The 24,255-nt window shown below is 39.3% G+C and overlaps 1 protein-coding gene across 4 annotated transcripts in view; it reads left to right on the forward strand.

The window, feature by feature from the left end:
• Positions 1-3,022: 3,022 nt before the first annotated feature.
• Positions 3,023-24,255, forward strand: part of LANCL1 (LanC like 1) — a 30,582-nt gene continuing 9,349 nt past the window's right edge. The window contains exons 1-4 of one of the 4 annotated variants that reach the window (XM_014564152.2): positions 3,023-3,079; positions 3,392-3,488; positions 6,937-7,054; positions 18,653-18,860. In XM_014564152.2, the coding sequence (XP_014419638.1) occupies positions 3,408-3,488; positions 6,937-7,054; positions 18,653-18,860 (407 nt within the window). In that variant the 5' untranslated portion in view covers positions 3,023-3,079; positions 3,392-3,407. The other 3 variants (XM_006190508.3, XM_032479949.1, XM_032479948.1) reach the window with 3 other exon arrangements.

Below are 24,255 nucleotides of genomic sequence, written 5' to 3' on the forward strand. Positions count from 1 at the left end.
AAATGTTCCCAGATTTCTAGAGGTATTTTTTAAAGGCAATAGTATAATGACTATTTCCTGAGAGTTTACACAAAATAGATTCACAAATTAAAAGAAAGAATATGGCAATATTTTTCAAAAAATAACATTCTAAATTTATCAAAAGTGGAATGGTCCTTAAAAAATAATCAATAATCAAAACCGTGTTAACCACAAATGTGTGCAGCCACTATAGCCAGAGGTGAAAATGTATGTGCTGTTATGGGCTGAATTGTGTCCCTCAAAATTCATGTGTTGAAGCCCTAACTCCCAGTACCTCCACATGTGTCTGAGTTGGGAGGTGCAGGTTTTTCAAGGAGGTAATTAAGGTGAAATGAGGTCAGCAGGGTGGGCCTAAGCTGATATGATTAGTTATTTGTATCAGAAGAGATCAGGACGCAGACACATATGGAGAGAAGACCATGTTAAAACACAGAAGACAACCATGTGCAAGCAAAGGAGAGAAGCTTCAGGAGAGAACAATGCCGCCAGCACCTTTATCTTGGATTTCCAACCTCAGAACTGTGAGACCATAATTTCTGTTGTTTAAGCCACCCAGGCTTGTGTTACTTCATTATGACCACTCTAAAAGACTAATACAGGTACGTCAGTGTCAAACACTTTTCTTCTGAGCCAGAACCAAGGAGAAACTCTTTGGGTTCCTTCTAAAACAAAACAAAAGAAACAAGTTCTAAATGATTTCTAGTAATTCAAATCTTTGGGTTTTTTCTGATTAAGAGAGGACTTGCCATGCTTGGTTAACCTTTCAAAACAATTCTATACCCTTCCAAAATAAGTTTAGATCCATGCTTCACACTAGGTTAAAAACTAAACTCCAGATAGGTTCAAGACTTAAATGTAAAAATACACCCATCCTTGGGGGAAAGAATAGGTAAAATGAGGTGGAGATGTACATGAAAATATTAAGTATACAATTAACTAAAACAACTAACTGTACACAGAGCAACACAAATAGATCTAGAACACACATTGTTACTTACAGCACTACTCCACTTTTTAAAAATGCATACCTACAGAAACCATGACATATTTTCCAAAGAATATGCAAATTAAATATGTTGTGGTGATTGCCTCCTGGAAGAGAGGAATGAGTAGGAAAATGGAATTAAGGGAAAAGTTGAACTAGAATTAGGGTCTTCCATGTACCAATGAGCGATACTAAAAACCAAAGAGTAAAATTAATTCATTTCTGCACTGAGATTTAAACACACACACACACACACACACACACACACACACACACACACCCCTAAATCCCCAAGTTCTTCCTGAGTTCCTGTCAGCACGTTATTCTCACAAACCATATTTGCAATGACACTGGAGTAAAACCCTGCAATCTTATTAAACATTTTTGGTTACACTCTCTCAATAGTTCACAACCAGGATCAGTTTTGTCCCTCTCTCCCCCCTCAAGGACTTTTGGCATTTGGCAATGTCTGGAAACATTTTTAATTGTCACCACTTGGGGACAGGGTGCTACCAGCATCGAGTGGGAGGAGGGGGTGGGGGATGCTGCTGTACACACTATAATGAACAGGACAGCTTCCGCAACAAAGAAGCATCCCTTCCAAAACATGAGCAGTGCTGAGACTGAGAGCCCGTGCATGACCTCACTAATTATCCATTCACTTCTTTGGTCTTCAGGAGGCTGGCCTTCCAAATGCAAGACCAAGATGCTCCTTTCTTCTTTCCCATCTTCCTCCTCCACTTAATCTCCTTCCATCCTCCTCGTCCACTCTTCTTTCATTTCTGCTCAAACACAATCTACTCTTTTATGATGCCGTCTCCCTCTAGGAGTCATTAATCTACTCAATATCACACTGATACTAACTGCTCAAAGACTGTGAATGGATAAATGATAGTAAGCCTTTAATAATTTAAGAAAAATCATTGATGAAATGCCTTTCACTTCTTTCCCTTTTATCTCTTAAGAGATGCTTCTCCACACACATGTCTATTAAAATAGGAACGGTGTCCAATTTAAGATTCACTGAGGGCTTCTACCAAACCTTCATGAATCTGGTGAAGGAGCTAACAAGTAAGTGTCTCAGGAGGGCAGCAGTTTAAAAAAAAAAAAAAAAACTGAGCCAGAGGGGGTCAGAAGTAGACTTTGGGATGGCAGCCACAGAGGGACAAGTTTGGACCAAGGTGGAGCTGGGGCGGGGACTGAGCTTCAGCAATAGGCTTGAGACTAGGGTCCTTCATTGAAACAAGAGGGAATGAAAGAGAAGAGACAGTGACTCTTTCTATTTACCTGAACTTCAAAATTCTCTGAGCAACAGAACGGGCCTAATGTGTACCAGGTGGGATTTAAATGTAAATGAAAGCAAAAATTTTCAAATACTAGAGACTGCTAAACTTTGAGGTTGAATGATATGGATGTCCTGCTCTACTGGACTTTGTTATTTTTTTTTTAAGGGATTTGATATATAGTATTATAGTCCAATTTAGGCTAAGGAGAAGATTAAGTTTCTTAAGAGCTGTAATTTGTGTTTTCGTGTTATTTTTCCTGAAGTTTTAGCAATAGCCATTTGATATCTTGCCCTTGGCCACTCACACCAACTGAGTGCCTTTGAGGTTAAATTATCATAAATTATTTCCAAAGATTGTTGTCATTGTTGTTGCTAATGATAGTGGTGCTTTTTGATTTTTTAAGAAATGAAAGAAAAAGTTTGAAAAGTATATGAGAATGTTCAGATCTCAGAGCAGTCTTTTTTCTTCTCCAGGTTTTTAAAAAAAAAAAAAAAAGTCTGATTTTTGGTATCATCTGAACTTGAATTAGTTTAAATTTTTTTTTTTTTGAATTTAAAAGAGAAGAAAGGTAGGACACATTGGGCACAGTTGCTCCTTATTCTAAGATATGTCCCCACTCCAGAAATTGAGTCACCCTGCATCATCCTTCAGCAGCCACACTCCTGTCTCTTTAACAAACTGGAAATGAGAAGGGGGCGGGCCTCCGGAGTGGCGAAGGTTCTGATTGGTCGAGCTAGGCAGGAAGTGGGCAGTGAAAGCGTCGCTTCTGTTGTCCGGAGGCTGCGGGGTGAGTGGCCCGAGGCTGCGCAGGGCTTCGGGGCGCTGGACAGACAGTTGCTTCAGCTCACAAGAGTGCCAAAGTGGGGTACAAAACGGGTCCCCTTCATCGCGGTGGGTTCGGGGCCCTGGCAGCCTTTTCGCGGAGGTGCCACGCCCTAGCGGCTGGGCCGCGGTGGGCCCGGGGTCCACTCGGACCACCAGGACCGCGCAGTGGCCCAGGAGCTGGAAAGAAGGTGTCTCCTGGGCGCTGGCCGCCGCCCTCGCAGCTCAGCCGAGGGCCCTATCTCAACATAGATTCTCTTTTTCCCCTTTTCTGCAGGCTCGTTTCTGGCGTCATGGCTCAAAGGGCCTTTCCGAATCCTTATGCCGATTATAACAAATCCCTTGCCGAAGGCTACTTTGATTCTACAGGGAGGGTGAGTTTGGGATTTATCTGCCTGCATCCCTGCCTTAAACGCCCAAGTGTTTGGAAAGGAGCTCATTTTGACTAAAAGAAAGGCATTATCAGCCCTTTTTTAAAAATATAGAATTTCAGTATAAACGTATGAAATCTATTTAAAATATGTAAAATATACAATTTGAGCTCTAACATGTTGAACTTCTTTCTATAAGGAGACATTGTTAATATTATTAATATTAATAATTGAAATAACTTCCTTGATAATTAAATTATAAAAGTTGGCAGCTATGCAAATTCTGGGTAATTTTGCTTTTTTGACCATTTTTGGTTTGTATTTTAAAGAAAGGTGAGAAATTTTGGTGATATTTCACATGCACCGTGTTACTGTTTTATGACTGAACAGGAGTACAGGCAGGGTAAGGCAAAAAGTAAACCAAAATGTGGTAAAGACGTCTTTATACTGAAAGTGCTAAGAGAAATTTGGCACATAGGCCTGAAATTTTTTTGCACCATTTCCACTCTTCCCAAGACATCCCCACAGCTGGCAATAAATAAGTAAATAACTGGTAAATTAAACTGGTTAGCACCTCACAAGTCACCGTGTGAAAGAGAACCTGGACATGAGATACCAGAGGACTGTGTTTTCTTGTGGCTCAGTTGTTAAGAGGGAATACAGTTCTTGTTAAGAATACCTGGTTGAGAAATCTTAGGAGTTAGGTTGGAAGAGTGATCTCTTTACATATACACACTTTTTTTTTTACCAGTTCATTTCTTCTAAGCTCATCAGTCATGCAAAAAAGCATTTTCACATGTGGTTCTTAAATCTTCAAGATTTCATATCTGCCAAGTTAACTTTCAGTGATTCTGTTGGTTCTTTCCCTAAAACACTTGTCATTATAGGTGAACTTGGGTGAGTAATGCAGGAAGGAGGAATGAAAGAGATGGAGAAGAGCTGGAGGATCGAAGGGTGCCAAGATGTATACGGAGCTAGAATCAATGTGGTTCTTTTAAGATCAGAATTGAACTGCACAAACAAAGCTTCTGAGAATTACCTTGAAGTCAGATGGCTTCCTTTTGGCCATTTGGACCTGCGTTCTGCCCAGCTCTGCAGATCCTGAAGCTGAAGCACTTGTCTTGTCTTGTTGGAGGAAGACATGCTGCTTCATGCTTACTTAGCAAAGAGAACACTTGAGGATGGATCCTAATGTCAGAAGCTGTCAATAAAATGTCGCTCACTATTTAGGCTGTTTATAAAGTAAATGCTTTTTTACAAATTTAACTCTGTTTTCTAAGGGAGAAAAAAAGATATCCATAAATTTGAACTCTGGCCCCAAAATTATAGTGGGATTTATTGACTAGCACATGTTTTTTGGAACCATCCCAGAAAGAAATTGACCTACAAGTTCTAAAATTGTTTAATGTTGAACACCAAGGATCAGACCCTGGAGATCTGTCCTCCTTAACTTGTTAACACAAAGATTTCTATACAGAACTGCTCTGTTTTCTGGTATCAGAGAAAAGGGCTTTTAGAGTCTTCAAATTATTGCCAGGTTTGAGTAATTTCGTGGTCTGCCACAAGCAATCAGTGTTCTTAGGCAGCTCCCCTTTATTAAATGCAATTATGTGACACATAGAAAGTAACTTCCATTCTTGAGGCTGAGGCATTTGCATTATTCTTGGTTGCTTACAGTAAGTCCAGGCAAGATGATAAATTATCCATGATATATGAACAGGATATGTCATGTTGTCATGTAGAGGCACTCTTCTATCTAGTTGAGATTTATAGACCTTTTATATTAATACTGAAGTATATTTTATCTTACTAAATGTATATTTAAGGCTTGTTGAAATCTTAACCTCTTGGCAGAAATTGTTAAATAATGGGAGTGTGTCCATCAAACACTGTGGTTTCTTCTTTGGAGTGTGGATTAAGGGATCATGGTGATGCCTCAGAATAAATAAGCCAGATGTGACTGACTGTCTGTTTTGCCTATCAGAGATACTCTTCAGAGCATCAGTAAAACTTAATATCTTTTGTTATTATCAGTAATTCTGATACTGCCTTTCTTACTTTTGTCAATGTTAAGATGCCTTTTTTTAAAAAATGACATTATAATGCACACAGGGAGTCGTCAGGTTTGTTTTTACAATCCTCATTTGGTGAAATAAGATGTTTGTACCCCTGTCATGTTTCCTGCCATTGTTTCAGCATTTTACTGCTTTGTGAAATCCAAGTCTGGGAATCACAGCAGATTCCTAAAATTATTGAGGGATACATTATGGTGACCTTTAAAGACACTTCATGATTCAGGGTATACAGAACTTTCAAAATATTTTTCAGTTACCTTTGGGACAAATAACAATTATTGGATAGACTTCACCATTTGCCCCGCATCCGGGCCTTCATGCAGATGTCACAAACCCCACACCCCAGCCTTAGTGTGTTTTCAATCCATATCCAAATCATTACTTTTTATAGACCATTGGACTGCTTAAAATAGTAAAAATGTCAACATTCACATCCCTGAGTACAAAAGGCATGAGACACACAATCTCGTTCGATCCTCAGTACACCTTTTGAAATTGGTGGGGCAGGTATTATCCTGACTTCACAGGAAGTCATAAAGAAGTTAAGGGGTGAGCATGATCACTCAGCTAATAGCAGACAAGGATGTAGCCAGTCTCATTCATGAAGCGATATTTACTTTTTTGAAGCCTGCTGGGTGCTGTACTGGGCGTGGGTTTTTGATGCTAGGTCTCTTTCCACTCTGCTTCAGCCTCCTGAGATCGGTGAATTTATTCTGCATTTCTTATGCTACTTCTACAATTTTTTTAAATGATTATCTATTTTTTCTAAAGGGATTTTGATAAATGTTCATCTTCATTTTTTAAATAACAGAAACAATTCATGTGTTTCTTTAGAAAATTAACATTGCTGCTATCTGAATACTAAAAATCCAGTGGCTTGAAAACAGCAAACATTTTCTGATTTCTGTTTGGTTTAATAAAATGACTTTTATTATAATAAAAATATTGGTTTAAATAATAGATGATTCCTGTCAGGTGGAAATTACTGTGATCCAGTTTATCACTGGCAGTCTGATAAATATTTAAGTTACAGCAAAATTATTTAAGTTACAGCAAAATTAAATATTTAAGTTACAGCAAAATTATTTCCTCACATGAGTAAGAAAACAGAGTAGTACTTTTAAGTTTAGTTAATTTGTTCTTGCTGTTAAAAGTAAAATAATTATCCAGTCTCTAAGGCAAAAAAACAAATGTAGCTTAAGTAGAAATGAAAGACCCTCCTATTATTTATTGAAATATACTCATTTTACGCTATTGCATCAGTTACATGTATGACTGAAACACCAGAAAGCACTCCACTATTTTTGATAGCCTGTGGTCTGTGACACCAAGTGGCCCTTAATTTTTGATACTTGTTTTCCCTCTAATACCTACAGCTAACTCCAGAGTTCTCACAACGCTTGAACAATAAGATTCGAGAGCTTCTTCAGCAAATGGAGAGAGGCCTGAAGTCAGCAGACCCTCGGGACAGCACCGTTTACACTGGCTGGACAGGTATGGAGTGCTGCCTGTGAGCTGGCACAAGCATGGTGAGAGAGAGCCTAGGCATTACCTTCCAGAGCTGTGTGACTGAATGGTGCACCCTTAAACGATTCTGGGGAGAACACGTGCCCTCAGCCTAACCTGGGTGTCTCCTGGATCTTTAGCAGTGCTTAGAATTTAGGGCAGGGTAAACATATTCATGGAATTCATGCCTGACACAGATTTGGATGGCTGCCATACTTGGAAGAAAAATTTATGTTCAACATTACATGGTTCATTCGGAGATGGGATTCAGTGGGAAGAGTTCCATAATACAGTGCATGAAACAGGAGAATTTACCTATGGAAATAAAACATGTCCAGAATTGTCTTTTTTTTTTTTTTCTTTAGGTATTAGTGATCCATACAGGGACCCAGGGTCAAGTATAGATTCTGTGAACTAAACCTTCCATTTGGTCATTGCTGGTTGGTTGACATTCACTGTTTCGCCAGTCATTAAGAGGTCAAGAAAGTTTGGGAGGAAATAGTACGTGGCTGTCAAAAAGGTGAGGGGGAACCACAGAGGGAAAGTTGAAGAACTGCAGCTAGCTTACTAATGCAGAGACACAGAAAGACAGCTTTCTAATCTTGAAGAGAGCACAGCTTAGAGACTCCGTGTTTCTCAGTTACTCTCAAAAAGTAGACAAGGAGGAGCAGGTCTTCAGCATAAGAAATTTGGATTTCATTTTAAGGCAGTGGTGCTTATCATAAAAAATGCAGGTTCCTGGACCTCACAGCCGAGATTCTGCTTCAGCAGGTCTTGAACAGGGCCCAGAAATCTGCAGTTTGCAAGCCTCAGTGGTCCTGATACAGACAGTCAGCTTTAAAGTGTACTTTGAGAGCTTTCCTATGAGAGAAATTTACTAATAGCAGTCTCTTAGCAACCTCTTTTAGTAATGGCAAGTGATTCAGTCTTTTCTGATGGAAATTCTTTAAACCCTGCAGCTGTGTCATATTGGCAAATGAGGCACTTATTACCATAAATCCCTCTGGTCTCTCTCATACTTATCCCGGAATGAAGGGTTATGAATAATCAATTTTTCAGCCAATAATTGAGAGTTAAAAAATTATTACTGTACATTAATGTTCAAAGACAAGAATTTAGTACTTTAATAATAGAATATATTGAATGAATTTTGGCTCTTAAAGGAATGAAGATCATCAGTTTGTAGTTTCATGATCATTTGACTGTTAAAGGACAGAAGTAAAACACATTTCTTGTTAATGTTACCAGGATTGACATTTGAGTGACAGGAGTCAGAGTGTGTGTGTGTGTGTGTGTGTGTGTCCCAATAACTAATGAGTGACAGGAGTCAGAGTGTGTGTGTGTGTGTGTGTGTGTGTGTCCCAATAACTAATGTTATATTCCAGACACTGATGTAACTGCTTTGTATTAAATAACCCATCTAAACCTCAGAATAACTCCATGGCATGGATATCATTCAGACCCCCATTTCGTAGATGAGAAAACTGAAGCAAAGCAAAGCTGAGTACCTTGTTCACGGTAACACAGCTAGTAAATGACAAAGATAGGATTCAACCAGCAAGCTTGGCTTGGAGTGCAAGTGTGAGTGTATGAGTGCATCATGTGTCTTTTACTTCTCCTACATCTGGGATCACTCCATATATTTTATAAGTGAAGAAGATCTACACGTAAGCTGTAAGTTGGAGTAATTTGAGCAATGCCAACATGATGCCACTCATGCTGTACAAACTTTTTAGACATGGCTAATGACTAGTCAGTGTTAAGTGTTTTAGAAAAAAAATCACAATAAACCCTGCTAAAACATGACAGGAATTTGGAAAGGTAGAAGAAAACATGGCTTGTTAGATAGGCAGGAGTAATTGCTATTAAAATGTCTACTAAATAACATTATTTGGGATTGGACATAGAGTAAACCCTCTAAAAATTTATGGGCATTTGCAGCTAGAAAGTGAAATCTCCAGCGCTGTTCTGCAAAAGTTGTTTTTCCCCTTCCTAATCCTGAATTAATTTATTCAGCATGGTTTCAGGATGAAAAATTAACTGGGCCAAAACAAAAGCTTTTCCTCCTAATTGTTCATATTTGAAAAGGCTTGTGGAGGATCTTCTTGAGTAAAATAATCGCCTATCGTCTGAAAGCAATTAGTAGCTCTTGCAACTGTTAATAAGCGATATTTGAAATGAACAGCCTCAGTTCTTTTCACTGAAATCCTCCTTTATAAAATTTAGTACACTGAAGTATAGTGCATCATGATTTTGATGTATGACACATGCCAGCAATAAACATTGAGTTGTTCTTTTTGGCCTTAATCCTTTCCCGGTAGATTTACAAGAGCTCATTAAGTATCTGTTCCCAGCTTGGGAGGCAAGGGAAGCCATTTGGTCCTTTAGATGCTCCATCAAGAACTGTTCCATGTGCCTGTGCACATAGCAGCAGGCAGTGCAGGAAAACAGCAGGCATGGAAGCCCCTTAAGATCAAATCTGAAGGCCCGCTGCTGAGTGGTGGTGGGTAGTGTCCAGGGGTCTGTGGGGACTCACCAGAGAGCATAATGCAACCTGCCATTGGGCTGCTGTGGGTTTTATTCCAGGTAGATCATAGGTTCTAGGGGAGAGAGGATTTTAAAGTACCTTATAAAATGGAAAACATGAAACACTGGTGAGGAATTGTTACTATAAAGGATTAAATGAGCAGATGAAGTATTCTCGTGTTAGAAATAAGCATTTACTAGGAAAGATTGGTTCCCTTGCAGATAACATAGTAGAAAAGTTAAGTAAACCCAAGGGATGGCTGATCTCACTAGTGTCTTCAAGAGAGAATGAGGAAATGTGCTAGCCTTCATTTAATTTTATTTTTTTCCACTCTTAACTATGATGATTCCTAAGGGAAATGATGATCAGCTCATGCTTAAAAAAAAAAAAAAAATACACAGAGGACTCTAGGGGATTTAGTTCCAAAAGACATGACCCAATCTTATATAACCAACTCAGAAAGTTAATGAGGCCAAGATTGGCCTGTATCTCCTCTTTTCAAGTATTAGATAACATTTTAAATAAGAGGGTATGCAGCATAATCCCTGGAGTAATATTAACTCACACTCCAAATGCAGGTTATTAAAGTGTTTAAAGATGCTGTTCGTCTGATCTGCCAAATGTATAGCTTCTGAGCTGCAGCTTTAGTATGTGGGTCTTAGTTTCTGCTGATACCAGACTTATTTAAAAGGAATCACTCTGGTCTGATGTCTTTTTTTTTGCAATTTGATCTCCTTATAAGTAGCTCTTAATCAGAGCCAGCATTTCAATGTCTAATTTGAGCCGTGACCAAGTGCCCTTCACCTTCATGAGAAGCACCTGTGCCTTCCAGCCAGTGTTGTTAGGACAAACGGAAGGGATCAACAGCATGGATCTACACCGGGTTTATTAGAGCCCTTCGCAGTGACTGCTAGACAGATGGATGTGCCAAGAATGTCGCCTGCTTTCTTTGTACCTGTAGGTTATCTTAAATTGCTGAGACACAGGCTTGAAGCAGCTCTAGGGTTTAGATGCCACCAGTGTGCTTGGGTGAAGCACAGAGAATGGGATGAGACTGTTGATAGGTAGATCAGAAGAAATGGCCAGAGGTAAAGAAAGAAGGCATATCTAGGCACTTGATTTTTACAGACAGTACCGAGGAGACCGGGACCACATTTTGTTATTTTCATTCCATTAACTTCAGTAGTTACACAACGCCAGCTCCATAGTTGATGCTTGATAAATATTCGATGAATGAACAAACGAATGAGTGGACAGAGAGCGGCCTGCCATTGCCACTGCAGCTGCCACCTAGCAAACTAAATGTCACAAATAAAGCCAGGTGGAATCGGGAAAGGGCAGGGATCTAACTCATGTCATGTCTATTAGGATGTGAAAGAGTCAGTTAGTCACAAGTCTTTCCCTTCAGCCTCAGATGCAGTTGAGAAATGAACTTAGAAATGAGGCCGGTCTCATAATATCTGCTTTATGCTTGGTAAAGCTGGATAAAGAGCATATGTTTAGACCTGGACATGAAATAGGCTTCCTCCCTTTTGCCCCCAGTTTGAACTTACTTCCCCAGACTCAGAGAGCACCTAGACAGCCCAAGGTATGGATTACCACATAAGAAACAGGATTGAGAGGAAGAGAGAGCCTGAGGACAAGAAGACTTTCAGAAAGCTTGAGAGGCCAGATGCACGTGTGTCGGGAGCACTTGGCCAGCTGTCCCCAGCCAGAGGAGCCAGTGAGGGCGGAGAAAGGCAGGGAATGGAAAAAGGAAGAGGAGAGTATGGCTCCCTCTGTACTCTCTGGCATCAGAGATGAGACATGAGAAGTGACTCATTCAGCACACACAGAGATTCACAGTCTAATGGAGTTGGGCATTTATTGAGTGAGTACTATGTGCTGGGAATGATTATATTGATCAGCATGATTCACACGCAGTAACTGGAGTAGCTACTGTCATTTCCATTTTATAGATAAAGACTCAGGCACAGAGAGATTTAGTAAGTAGGGTAAGATAACACAGCTGGGAAGCGGCAGAGCCAGGCTTCAATCCCAGGCAGTGATTCCTGAACCCACGCTCTTAACGACGACTGTGCTGAGGGATTTATCACCTGTTATGGTAGTCTGAATAAAAGACTGGGAGCACTTCCTAATTTGATGGTTACACAAAGCAGTACACTGCAGGGCAACTGAGGGAAGGAGGGAGGAAATTATGATGTCTCCTTTTTAAAATTTTAATCTCTTTTCCTCTTGTGCTCTGGAAATAAAGGAGAAAAGAAGATACATCTTCAGAGGGCTCATTTGCCCTCTATTTACTTTTCCACTTCTTTGTGTGGGGCAGTATTATTAAATCAAGAGTGTAGAGTGGCAACTGGTTTCGTCCCCAGATTACCTGTATGAAAAGTACTGGAGTTGGAAAGCCAGCACCATGCCCGGCTTTAATCTGAAGACTGTATGGATGTACTAGTCAGGGCAGTGTTTACTCCAGGGTTTGTGGAGAGCGCTACAAATAGTAACTGCAGTGACTGGAAAACAGGAATCCTACCCTTAAGACACTGTCATCTTGTTGAAGAAATGGAAATTCACACACTCAAACACACACAAAATTGAGGCACAGTTACAAAACATTGCATTACAAAGTACCAACCTACTTAGAAAGCAGGTGATCATACTGTATGGGGTTAATCAGAGAAAATTTTCGTTTCTTATATTTTCATTAATCTGAAAGGGGAAAAAATGACGAGCTTTTAAAGTTTCAACTAGGAAACAGTTTATTTGAAATTTAGGTTGGAACAACCCATACCCCTTCCTTTAGGAAGTTCTTGTCTACACATCACTGTTGAGACCCATTCTTGGGCCTTAGCTGAGCACCTCCAGTGACTCCAGCAGTATCTGTAACCTGAACATGATTTTTCCCACCAGAGTACATGAAGAGTCTTCAAAAGCACCTGGCCTGCAAGGAAATAACTTGCAGAGCTGAAGTGGCAAAGGTTTTTACATCAGTGTAGGCTGTTTGTAAAATAAATGAATAATGTTAAGAAGCAACCTCTAAAATGCAGAATTACAGAGAAGTGTTTTGAGAGCTGCATACATCTGTGGAGATTTTTATCATCTCCATAGATATTTGAGATGCACCAGGGTCTTGATTGGTCAAGATGAATAGGACTAATGATCCCTCAGAAATTCAAAGGCTTAGTATTAATTACTACTCAGCAGCTGGCTATATTTATAGTACTACTGAGGATAAGTAGCTGAGTAAGGAAACTGCATATTTAAAGTGTCCCTAAACAATTTACCCTCCCTCCCTAGAGTACTAGCTACAGAAGGAAACCAAATAGAAAAAATCTAGTTCAGAGCTTTCATACTGAGAGCCAGGATGGGTTCCTGTTACAGCAAAGTTTTATTTGGTCCTCATAGTCTATTTTTTGTCTTTCAAGTAAATTAGTTGTCAACATTTCAAAACCAAGTGACTCCTAGGATGAGACATGAGGCAGTGCCAGACATCCGGAACTTCTTATAAAGAATGACACTGTCCCTAGTGTTCAGAGCAGCACTGTCCTTAGACCTTTCTGCAGTGATGGAAATGCTACTTTGCCATCCATTACAGCAGCCACTAGCCACATCAGGGATGTGAAATGTGGCTAATGTGACTGAGTCTGTCACATTGGCCACTGCGGTTCTGAGCAACCAAACAGGTTCCAGGAGTTATAAGATGGAAGCAGTAGGTATCTGGGCTTCTGCTGGCCTCTCAGATCACAGAAGCTGATAAGTAGGTTCTGTTTATTTCTTAGAGGGCATTTATCCAACCTCTCTTCCCTGAACTCCAGATTCACACACCCTGCTGCATGCTTGACATCTCTGCTTGGATGACTAATAAATACCCCAAACCCAACCTGTCCGAGGTTTGGCTCCCTCTTTCTGCCGTCTCCCTGCCAGGCCCCATTTTAGACACTTCCAGGGCTCACCCTATCTGGTGTCCCCCTCCTGGGCTCCTGGGAGGTTACACCTCTTGATGTCATTGTAGCTAGGTGAGGCCACCTGTTCTGGTGGAGGGGCCACAGGTGGAAGCCAAAGCATGCAGCTGCAGGTGTGTGCCCGCGGTACTCTTCCACGGGGCTCGTGTCTAGATCTGCTTCCCTAATAAAGGCCCACATGTTCAGTCCCATCGTGGAGGTCCTGGACTAACACCTGTAGCCAAATTTATCTTTGAAAAACGCTGTTTTTGAATGCTGCTACTCTATATAAACTAGCAGATTGGCATCAAATCTAAATTTCTGTGTCTGGCTTTTAATAATCTGAACCCCCAAGGAGGTCCAGCCTTACTAACCAGGTCATCCCCTGGTCTTCTTGTGCACGTGGATTTGCTCAGCTGATTCCACATGCTGGGAGTGCTGTCTGCATTTGCTCCATTTTAGCCTTCCCACATGTGAAGCCTCCCTTTCAGTCCATGCCCCACCCATACCTACTTCTCCTTTAGGTGGTTTTTTTTCCCCCAGGATGGAGGGGATACTCTGCCCATCTCTCTCTGTTCCTTCTCCAAGTCAGCTTCCAAGGCTGTGAATAACTAAAAAACTAACATGCTATTTCTGAAATTAGTGACTTCCCATGCATGATTCTAAATGATACTTTATTGATTGTTTTTGACTGATGTTACTTAAATTTGCCTGGATTTGCATGTAAAATAAAGGTGGTATCCCCAAAACAACTTTCCCATACCCTTTGGGAAATGAAGACCATCCAGAGTAGGAATAATCTCCTTTTCCTGAAGGACGGTACTCATTACTTAACAGAATTAGGACATTATCGAAATATTATTGATCACCGTTAATGACTTGAGTATTAATGGGAAAATAATGGCTTAGATTTTGCTGTACTCATTTCTCAGCATCTCTCTCTTCATGTGGGTTATTTTCTCTTTTATAATATGTCAATATGTTTAAGTCATATATATGAGCAAATCTAACAAGATAGTAAAATTCAGACCAAAAAGCATTGGTTTCCATAGCTAGCGACAGTAGTTATCATGGAGTGGACTAGCTAAAAAAGAAGAAGATTTAACTTAAATTTTGTACCAACAAAAATGTCAGAATTCATCCAGAGTCATAAAAGGTGGGGGAGGGATTTTTTTTAAATTATTCTAAAATCTAAAACAGTTTGGAGTATATTCTTACAATTAATTGCAATCAAATTTTAAGTCTCAATTCAGTCTTCTCTGGTCTGGAGGAAAAAGTGAAAGGGTAGAGGAAGAAAGTAAATCTCTATTATTCTACTTTTTGTTTAATAAACAATAAAGGAGGAAATTTTATCTGCTATTCAAATTTAAGTCCAAGGATATTCTTGATTAAGTAGCATATTCTGTGATTAAAGAAAACATTAAAAAGTGTAAACTCCATACATCATCCTATATTGAGACTCATAAGCATATTTGATGGCTTTTATTCTAGAAGCCAGTAAGAAACATTCTTTGTCATTATATTAAATGTCTTTTAGAGACTGGAATCATATTTGGGGATGAGTTTACGAATGGGTACAACTGTAATCATCCCTCCAAAATCTGGATCCCCTAGAGGTGTCGGCGGGTCTCAGAGGATCGCCCATCTAGCAATTGAAGGTAGACGTCTGCGAGTCATCTAGACATCTCCCCCTCAGACGTTCCTTACCACTTTCTGTTGATTTTTGCCTTCCAGACAGTTATCTTTACAGTTCAGTCTTACTCCATCTCTACTGCAACCACTGTCTCTCACTTGTATTCCTGAAATATCCTCCCTAACTGCTCCCCCTGCATCCACTGTTCCATACTCTTTAACAAACCTTACAGTGCAATTACAGTGAATTTTTAAAATAAGAAATTTAATTATGCTATTCCCGTGTGTTAAAATGGTGCTTTTCAAATAAAACTTAAAATCCTGAACTGGTTTACAAGACCCTATGTGGTCTCCAACTACTTTGGGGGAAGGGGCTGGGATCCCCAGGAATTGGACCATCACCCACTTTTTGACCTTTTATGATCAGTCTTGAAACTGTCATGGCATCTGTGGGAGTACCATTTAGCAGCTATTGTGTTTCAGTGAATGTACTTCTACCTACCTCTCCAGCTTTGAAGAGAGCTGTATTCTTTAGGACTAAGCTTACTAGCATGTGGGAATACACCTGAAATAACAGTGGCTTTAACACAACAGAACTTCTCTCTTGTGTCAGTAGACAGTCAGGGACTGGTGTGGCGGCAGCTTCAGAGTCCTTTGGGTTTTAAGTTTCTTTGATCTTGATGCTTTACCATCCTCATCACAGAGCTGCCACTTCATGGTCTAAAATGGCTGCTCAAGCTACACCATCACATCTGCATTCCAGCCAGGAGGAAAGAAATTGCAGGTCCCCCGCCTTTCAGGAACATTTTCTGAAGCTACCCTCATTATCCCCACTATGTCTCACTGGTCAGAACTTACCCATGCACATGGCCATACCCAGCTGTAAAGAAGACTGTTCTGGGCAGCATGTACCTAGCTAAAACCCAGGGTGTTATTGTTGAGAGAAAAGGGAGATAAATTTGAGAGGACTGCTTAGCAGTCTGTTATAAGAGCTAAGTTCTTATCTTCGAGAATGGAATGTGAATCAAAACTGTCTGATACAGAAAAATCAACAGAAAGCACCTAACATACTAGAAATGTGGAGGCAGATACTAAGGAAATGGCTAAAATTATTGAAAGTGGTTGCTTCTGGGAGGCAGGAATAGAGTAGGGCAAGAAACGGCAAAACTCTATTAAGCCTTGCAGTACTGTTTGACTTTTTTCAATGAAGAACAAATTTATTTTGATAAAAATTACATGTGAAAAGAGTAAGCATGGACTGAGGCAGGGCTGTGAATAGGTATGAGGGCTGGATGAGTTTTCCCTGCAGAGCCCTTGCGGTTGTGTCTTTATTTCCCACCTTGCCAGTTACCTCTCAATCTTCAGTATTTATGCAAAGTTGATGTTATAAGCATGAATATTGTCAAAGGTTAGAAGATTGTAAGAATCAGGTTCAAGACAGTGGGTTATAGGCAATTCCCCCCATTTTTTCCATTATCAAACTAGGCCACCTGATGTATAAAATATTGATGAGGCATTAAATGTCTTTGACTTACTGCATTTTGTCTTATTTTCCTGACCTAGACTGATTCATAGTAAGCTTGTCCAGGAACATTTTTCTAATTGGCAATAGCACTCCTCACTTGAAACCCTTTTCACCGTTGGCTGTCTTGCAGCAGGGAGGAAGGTAGGCACTGTAAACTGCAAACAGCAGAAGGTTTGCTTAATCAAAATACGCAGACATAGAGGGCCAGAATTGAAGGATGAGAGAAATAGAACTGAGGTCATGGGGAGCCAATTCTCCGGTGATCGAAAAGGAAAAAAAAAAAACTTTTCATATAAATGAAATATTGTGAGACTTTGAGAAATGACTGTGTTTTTCATGAGAAATGCATCAGACCTTACAATTGCACACCTTAATGGGTTTTGTTTAGTAACTATTTAGGCCAAGAGAAATTCTTGATAATGAGAGACAAAGGTCTGAAAAGGAAGACAATCATTGGGTTTGTATTTAATCACTTTTTATTTTCTCTGGTCTCAGTCATGTCATTATCTGGCTTCAGTGCCTACATAACTTAATTAGGAAAGTTCTGGCAGCGATGGGAACAGGAGGGCAAAGTGAAAGGGTAACAATTTAAACGGGTTGCCTGCAGATGCCTGCTGTGGATGGAGATGAAGCCTATTAAGGACCTAATTCTAGAAGAAGCTCTTGACATTGATCATTTGTGAAAAGGAGAACTTTTTTTTTCCTTACCCACATACATGGTTTTGTACACTTATGTCTACAAACCTTAAGCACTGGTACATCTGATCAGCAGCTTGTGGAATTACTAACACCAAGCCACTTTGAAAGAGCAGACAACGTTATTAACTTTGGCAGGAAATGAAAATTTGGCCTCAATATACATGTGAAATTGAATTGTCTGTAGCACAAAGCTTTGGAGATTACCCATGCAAAATGAGAAAAGTATCTAAATTTAAAATTGTCCTCAGTACAGTGAAAAGTAATTTTGCAAACTGCGTTTTTACTGCATTGAAATCCATGAAGAGATTGGCTCTATTAATTTAGATTTAAACAGAGACTCTGTATCTTCTAAAAATGGTAAATGAGATGGAAAATGTACTTTAAGGGGAGAAATGAGTTTCTGGAAATGCTGCAGGCAGGCAGGCTCCCTACCCCACATCTTTGAGTCTGCCCTGAGACCAGTCGGCTTCAGAGGAAAGGATCTGTCTACTGTGACAGGCATTTGGAACGAAGACGTGCAGACAAGGCCTCAATTACATATAGCCAGCTTTAAGAGCAGGATAAGAAGCAAGTCAAGTAAGGCTCAAAGCAGAAGTTTTTGGCAGCTTCTACAGCACAGTTCCTAAAGTGGCTGGGTCCTCGACAGTGAGAAAAAAAAAAAAATTAAAGAGGAATTGAGTTCATTTTCTCAGATCTCAGATAACTTAGTACTTTTCTTATAATCCCTGCCTGGAACAATACTGGGTAGGGGACTTGGTTACTCTGTCTTGTCATGGAAGAAATTATCTTCTATGCAAAGAAAAATTGAGTTTTTCCTTTGCTAGTCTGTGAATTTCTTTAGCTCACAAGAACAAACATTTCTTGTTTATTATTAAATTAATTATTATTTGTTAAATAAGTATGTGGCGATTTATTTGGAACCATAGGTTTATGGCCTATCATTTAACCATCAAAAAGAATATATTAACACAATAGCCAGAGTGCAGGAAGGATTAATATTAAACTTGGGTTTAGAGTTCTTACAGTTCCTATTTTGATTTAGAGTTGTAATGGTAAGGAAACTGGGAACAAGTGGTTGCCTGCTGGTTCTTAGAGCTATTTAGTAATAAAGCTGAGTCAAGAACTAAGGTCATCTGAACTTCCAGATAATTTACATGTTTATTATAGTTTATCGAAAATCAACACTGCTGGGTCGGCAACACACACAAAACATACAATCAAATGCCCTCTCCTCATCTGTACGTGATTTTCTTTTTGCTTTCCAGGTATTGCTGTGCTTTACCTACAGCTCTATGATGTGTTTGGGGACCCTGCCTACCTACAGATGGCACATGGCTACGTAAAGCAAAGTCTCAACTGTTTGAGCAAGCGGTCCATCACCTTCCTCTGCGGGGACGCGGGCCCCCTGGCAGTGGCTGCTGTGGTGTACCACAAGATGAACAATGAGAAGCAGGCAGAAGACTGCATCACCCGGTAATCATGTTTCTTTCTGAGAATTATTATCTATGTCATGAGGCTTTAACTCTTTGTGTGTTAGCAAAAGAACATTTTAGTGAATTTTCCTCTCTCTCAGCAGTAAATCTTAGTACTGGCATTTGTCTCAAATTATTCCTGTGATGTAGTTAAGGAACAACCATTATAATCCCTATTTTATTGCAAGATACAGTGACACTGACACCTTCCAGATCAAACATCAGTTCAGTAACAAAAATGAGATCAAAAGCCTGATCATGTGATTACTAATCCAGAGTGCTATGCAAGATCAGTAATTCAAAGAAGTGTGGTTCACGGCAGGCAGTAGGCTGGGAGAGGCCTCCTGAGGGAACACAAGCAGATTCAAAACTGCTTTTCTTACGGGCAAGTGACATGCAAATCCAGGTTTTCATTTTTAATACAAATCAGGGCAACTCACTAGAAGCTTGTGACTCATGAAGATTACTAAACTTTTGCACTCATAAACTACATTTATTACTTTACTGGAGTTTACTGAACACTCTTTCAGAATTGTGCTAAGAAGTCTGCTGCCATGCAGCTCTGCATGCAGTGCTGTTAGGCTCCCACTGACTGTGCTAACAAGCAGAGTTACAATTCCAGCAAAGGGTTTTTTTGTTTCATTGTTTAGTAGACTTGACTTTTGAGAGCAGTTTTCAATTCACAGCAAAACTGAGAGGAAGGCACAGATATGGGTGTATTTCCCAAACATCCCCCTACCCCACACACTCATAGCCTCCCCTGTTACCAGCATCTTCTACCAGGCAGTCCTCTGATTGCAATCAATGAACCTACATTGACACATCATAATCACCCAGCCTACAGAGTTTACTCTTGGTGTTGTACATTTTGTGGGTTTGGATAAATGTATAATGACATACATCCATCATTATAGTATCATACAGAGTAGTTTCACTGCCCTAAAAATTCTCTGGGCTCTGCCTATTAATTCCTCTTGTCTCCTTCCTAACCCCGGCAACTATTGATCTTTTTAAAAAGGTCTGTCTCCATGGTTTTGCTTTTTCCAGAGTGTCATAGTGTTGGAATTGTATAGTATGTAGCCTTTTCAGATTGACTTCTTTCACTTAGTAAAATGCGTTTAGATTCCTCCATGTATTTTCATGGCTTGATAGCTCATTCTTTAATGCTGAATAATATTCCATTGTCTGGATCTATCCACAGTTGATTTATTCATTCACCTGCTGAAGGACACTTTAGTTTCTTTCAAGTTTTGGCAATTGTAAGCAAAGCTGTTATGAACATCCATGTGCAGGTTTTTATGTGGAAATAAATTTCTAGCTCTTTTGGATAAATACCAAAGAGCATGATTGCTGGATCATATGGTAAAAGTATGTTTAGTTTTGTAAGAAAAGTTACAGTCTTCCAAAGTGGCTGTACCACTTTGCATTCCCACCAGCAATGAATGAGAATTCCTGTTGCTCCACATCCTTATCAGCATTTGGTACTGTCAGTGTTCCAGATTTTGGCCATTTTAATAGTTATGTACTGGTATCTCATTGTTTTAATTTGCATTTCTCTTATGGTGTATGTTTTGGGGCATCTTTGATTTTTTAGATTTCTGGAGTTCATGGAAGAACAGAAGAAAAGAATTATTTGTAAATTACTTTCACATCTCCTCCCTTTTAGAGGAAGAATCTCTAAGTCTTTTCAATTCAATTTCAGGAAATCCAAAAATACTTGATGTCATGATTTATTTAATAAACCTACTTATTTATTTTACTTTTTTACCTAACCTTCTTCCTCATATCACACAGCCATTTTGAGATGTCACAGACACTCAAAGTCTCTGTATGGTATCCACTGCCAACATCATATTTCAGCGTCCCTTTTCTGGATTTTCTTAATATAGTGGTCTTTAAGAATAATAATGTTTAGTTTTAGAAACCAAAAGGGCCTTTGTGATCAATGAAAGTCTAATCCTTAGACAGAGAAACTGAAATCCAAAGAAATCAGAGTTTCCCTAAGGTAGGGATTCTTAACTTTGGAATTTTGAGAATTTTAGGGCTTCCAGAGATATATTTAAAACCCCCAAGTTGTATTCAGCATGAAGAGAACATTTACACTTTTCTTGGAAAGGGTCTCTGACACCGCAGAAGGAGTGTGAGTGTGAGAGAGAGAGAGGGAGAGAGTGAGTGAGTGTGTGTGTGTGTGTTTCTGCTCAGATTGTCCTGCAGTTGGCTGAGGGAGGTGGCAGGGAGGATAATGAATAGCACTAGTTCTTTGTACTGCTTGATTTATACTGTTTTCTCCCTTCCTTCTACGCATAGATAGTTGGTGCCACTACACGAATAAAGAACATTGCCTGTTTTGTGCCCAGTTAAGTGACTAACTTCACATGTATTTTGCTTTGGGGCCAGTACTTAGAGTGATGAAGAACTCAGGCTTTCTGGTCAGAAAGTGTATACCCTCTCTCTTTTGTTGTGTCAGGAGTAAGTAAAGGACTTCTTTTTGATAATAAAAGGCAAAAACTCTCCCCAGTAACACCCTGGGGAAATATTGCTAGGAGTGAAACAGAATTATCCTGTTTTTATATCTTTATTCTTCCTTCAGTGACATTTCAGTGACTTGTCTCTTCTAAAGATCAGTTGCTATTAATTAATATCAACATAGCAAAACAAATAAATGGAGCTGCAATGATGTGCTTCTAGGTTTGAGAGTTTCTGAAAACACATAAAATAACCATTATGTTTCATAAATGCTGTTATTTCTTCATTTTATCTTAAGAATATAGCACGTAAAACGTGCAGCTGCAAGTCCTACCTTTAGTAATTGGATCCAGTTAGATCCAGCAGTCTTAATGATTTGAATTCAAGTCCAGAAGGAAAAAAATGAAATACTTCCTTTCTTAAGTACTATCTTAATGAGATGCACTGAACAATATTTTTGAGTATTTGAAAGGTACTTGCTATCTACTTTGAGCTTTCCAGATGCAAATGAGTTTGGTGGCAAAATGATTGGTATGCTAATTATGTATCGCCACCTAGTGGTAACGCAGGTCATAAAGTTGGCAAATAAAGGAGTGGTGTTTTCTAATTCAGTGGTTCAAGCACATTTTATTTAGGTGAGAACATCATTGGAGCTAATGCAATAATTATTTCGAGTAACTTCCATAGAGCAGTGTTTGTTTAAAAATTGACAGTCCTTTCCCTTTTTGAATAGCTTTTTCAATACCCTTTACAAAAGTAAATCAAAAGTGCTTTTTCTTTTCAATAGAATTATGTAAATTCTATACAATTTGATTCATTTATATTAAAACTCGGTAATAAATTCTTATCAAAACTCTTGAGATGTCCATTCTGTTTACTATAATAGTTGAGTTTATATCTAGTAGACATTTTATTTTCTTAAGGTTTCAACATTACTGACCTGCCAGTTCTGACATGAAAAAAAAATAGAATTTTTCTTAGTAAATATATTTAAGTTCTTTAAAAATATTGGGGGGGGTGGAGCTGTGTATGTGATACTGAAGTAGAAAAAAAAAGGCCCATAACCAGCCAGATAACACTGTTGACATTGGGGAGAAAAAGTCAGAAAAAGTATTAGATGATAGCAACCTCTGACCACTGTGTCTCTCTTCCTAACATAACCACTGTTCCACTGTGAGTTTAACGCCTGTGTTTGTAGTGGAAAAATATATATATATGAGCCAGTATTTGCATATTTAACCAGTTTGAGATGTGTCCATCGACTGAAGTGTAATATGGAAAAGCTTAACTTTGTCAGTAACTGCAACCAACCATGCTTGTCCAAACCCCCCTTTGCTGCTGGGGAGTAGGTTCCCTTATAACTTTTTCTCAGTCATTTTTCATAACTGTCAGCCCTTTTTAGTCACTAAAATCTCATTCTGCTTATTAAAACATGTCTTCTTCATTTTTAATGAAGTCTTCCCCACCTACCACCACAGGCTTGTAGAAGTGGTGGGCAGGGGTTGGGAAAGGATTATTTTCTCTTTCACAAGTACCTTCCTTCAGAGCAAAGACTCTGTACCTATTGATGTATGGCTTGGTGGCAGCAACAGTTAAGTGTTTGTTTGCTTGTTTGTGTTGTTTGTAGACATTGGCAGCTTCCAGAGATTAGCGATAGGGGCTGTGTATTCTCTCAGCTATAACCTTACCACTGAGTAAATGAAGGCACAAGCAGTTAACCAGATTCTACCAAATGTGCAAACATTTCTTAGGAAGAAGATACACACACATACATACGATTAGTCTCCACCCTGTTCTTGTGGCTCAGAGAAGCCACATTGTCCTTCGGCCCTTCTCAGAGCTTACTCATCCAACAGTGGTATAGCCTGTACCATCTCCCAGATCTCCCATCCATCTCCACGCCCCGTTCCACCAATGAAAGCCATTTTCTAACATTTCTTATTATGCTTTTATCAGATCTTCTAGTGTAGATTTTGATAAAGTTTTTTTAAAGTGACAGGTATCTCTGAATGTTGATTCCTTGTTAGAATAATTCAGATATAACCAATCACTCCAGGAGTATGATTTTTGATACTCTGAATACTTATTAACCATTTTTAGTATATAAACTTAGATGATATATATATATATATGCATATGTATATGCAGGTGTTGTTTATACTTACCTACTTTAAAAAAATAAATTTTTAAATTAGAAGGGACTATTCATTTTATAGATGAGAAAGTTAAAGTACAGAGATAAGAGATTAAATAGCATATTTAGTGCCAAAGGCAATCAATCTCAGGTTAGGTCACTTTCTGGAAGGGCTAATGGCCTCTCATAACTTCTCTTTTCTGGAATTCCATGGCTCTCTCATCTCATACTTTTCTTGTATACTAACATTATTTTGCCAGGTTTCACAAAAAAATTAAATTGTTTTAATAATTTAAATGGTCTCACATTGAATGTATAGGGACAATTTATAGATAATTGCGATGTGCTTTCAGAATTTCATGTGATGAAAAATTTAAAATAGCAAAGACATTTTCCCTATCTATCATACTTGCTGCCCTTCACCAAAAAAAAGCTCATTCTCAGAATTAAGACTACAAGTACAGTCACTTCACTTCCCTGAGCTCTTATCCCTCTGTGAACTCTACCTACTTTCTGGTTCCTTGGGATTCCCTTTTTGCTTCTCTGGAAAGAAATCTGAGGCTTTTGGTGACCCTACTCAGCCACATACATCCCACAAAAATGCCTGCATCTTGGGGCCAAGTGATGGGGAGGCTCGAAAGAGAAGTGAAGCCATGAGCCTTCCCCCACTCCTGGGACTACCCGTCCCTTCAATCTGTAGGACAGGCCCCCCACTCAGAGTGTTGGCGCCTCCTGCCTTCACTTCTGCTGCTACCAGGAGATTGCTTGTGGCCTGAGGAGTGAAAGAACAGAGAAA

Source organism: Camelus ferus, chromosome 5 (genome assembly GCF_009834535.1).
Source record: "Camelus ferus isolate YT-003-E chromosome 5, BCGSAC_Cfer_1.0, whole genome shotgun sequence".
NCBI classification, from domain to species: Eukaryota; Metazoa; Chordata; class Mammalia; order Artiodactyla; family Camelidae; genus Camelus; species Camelus ferus.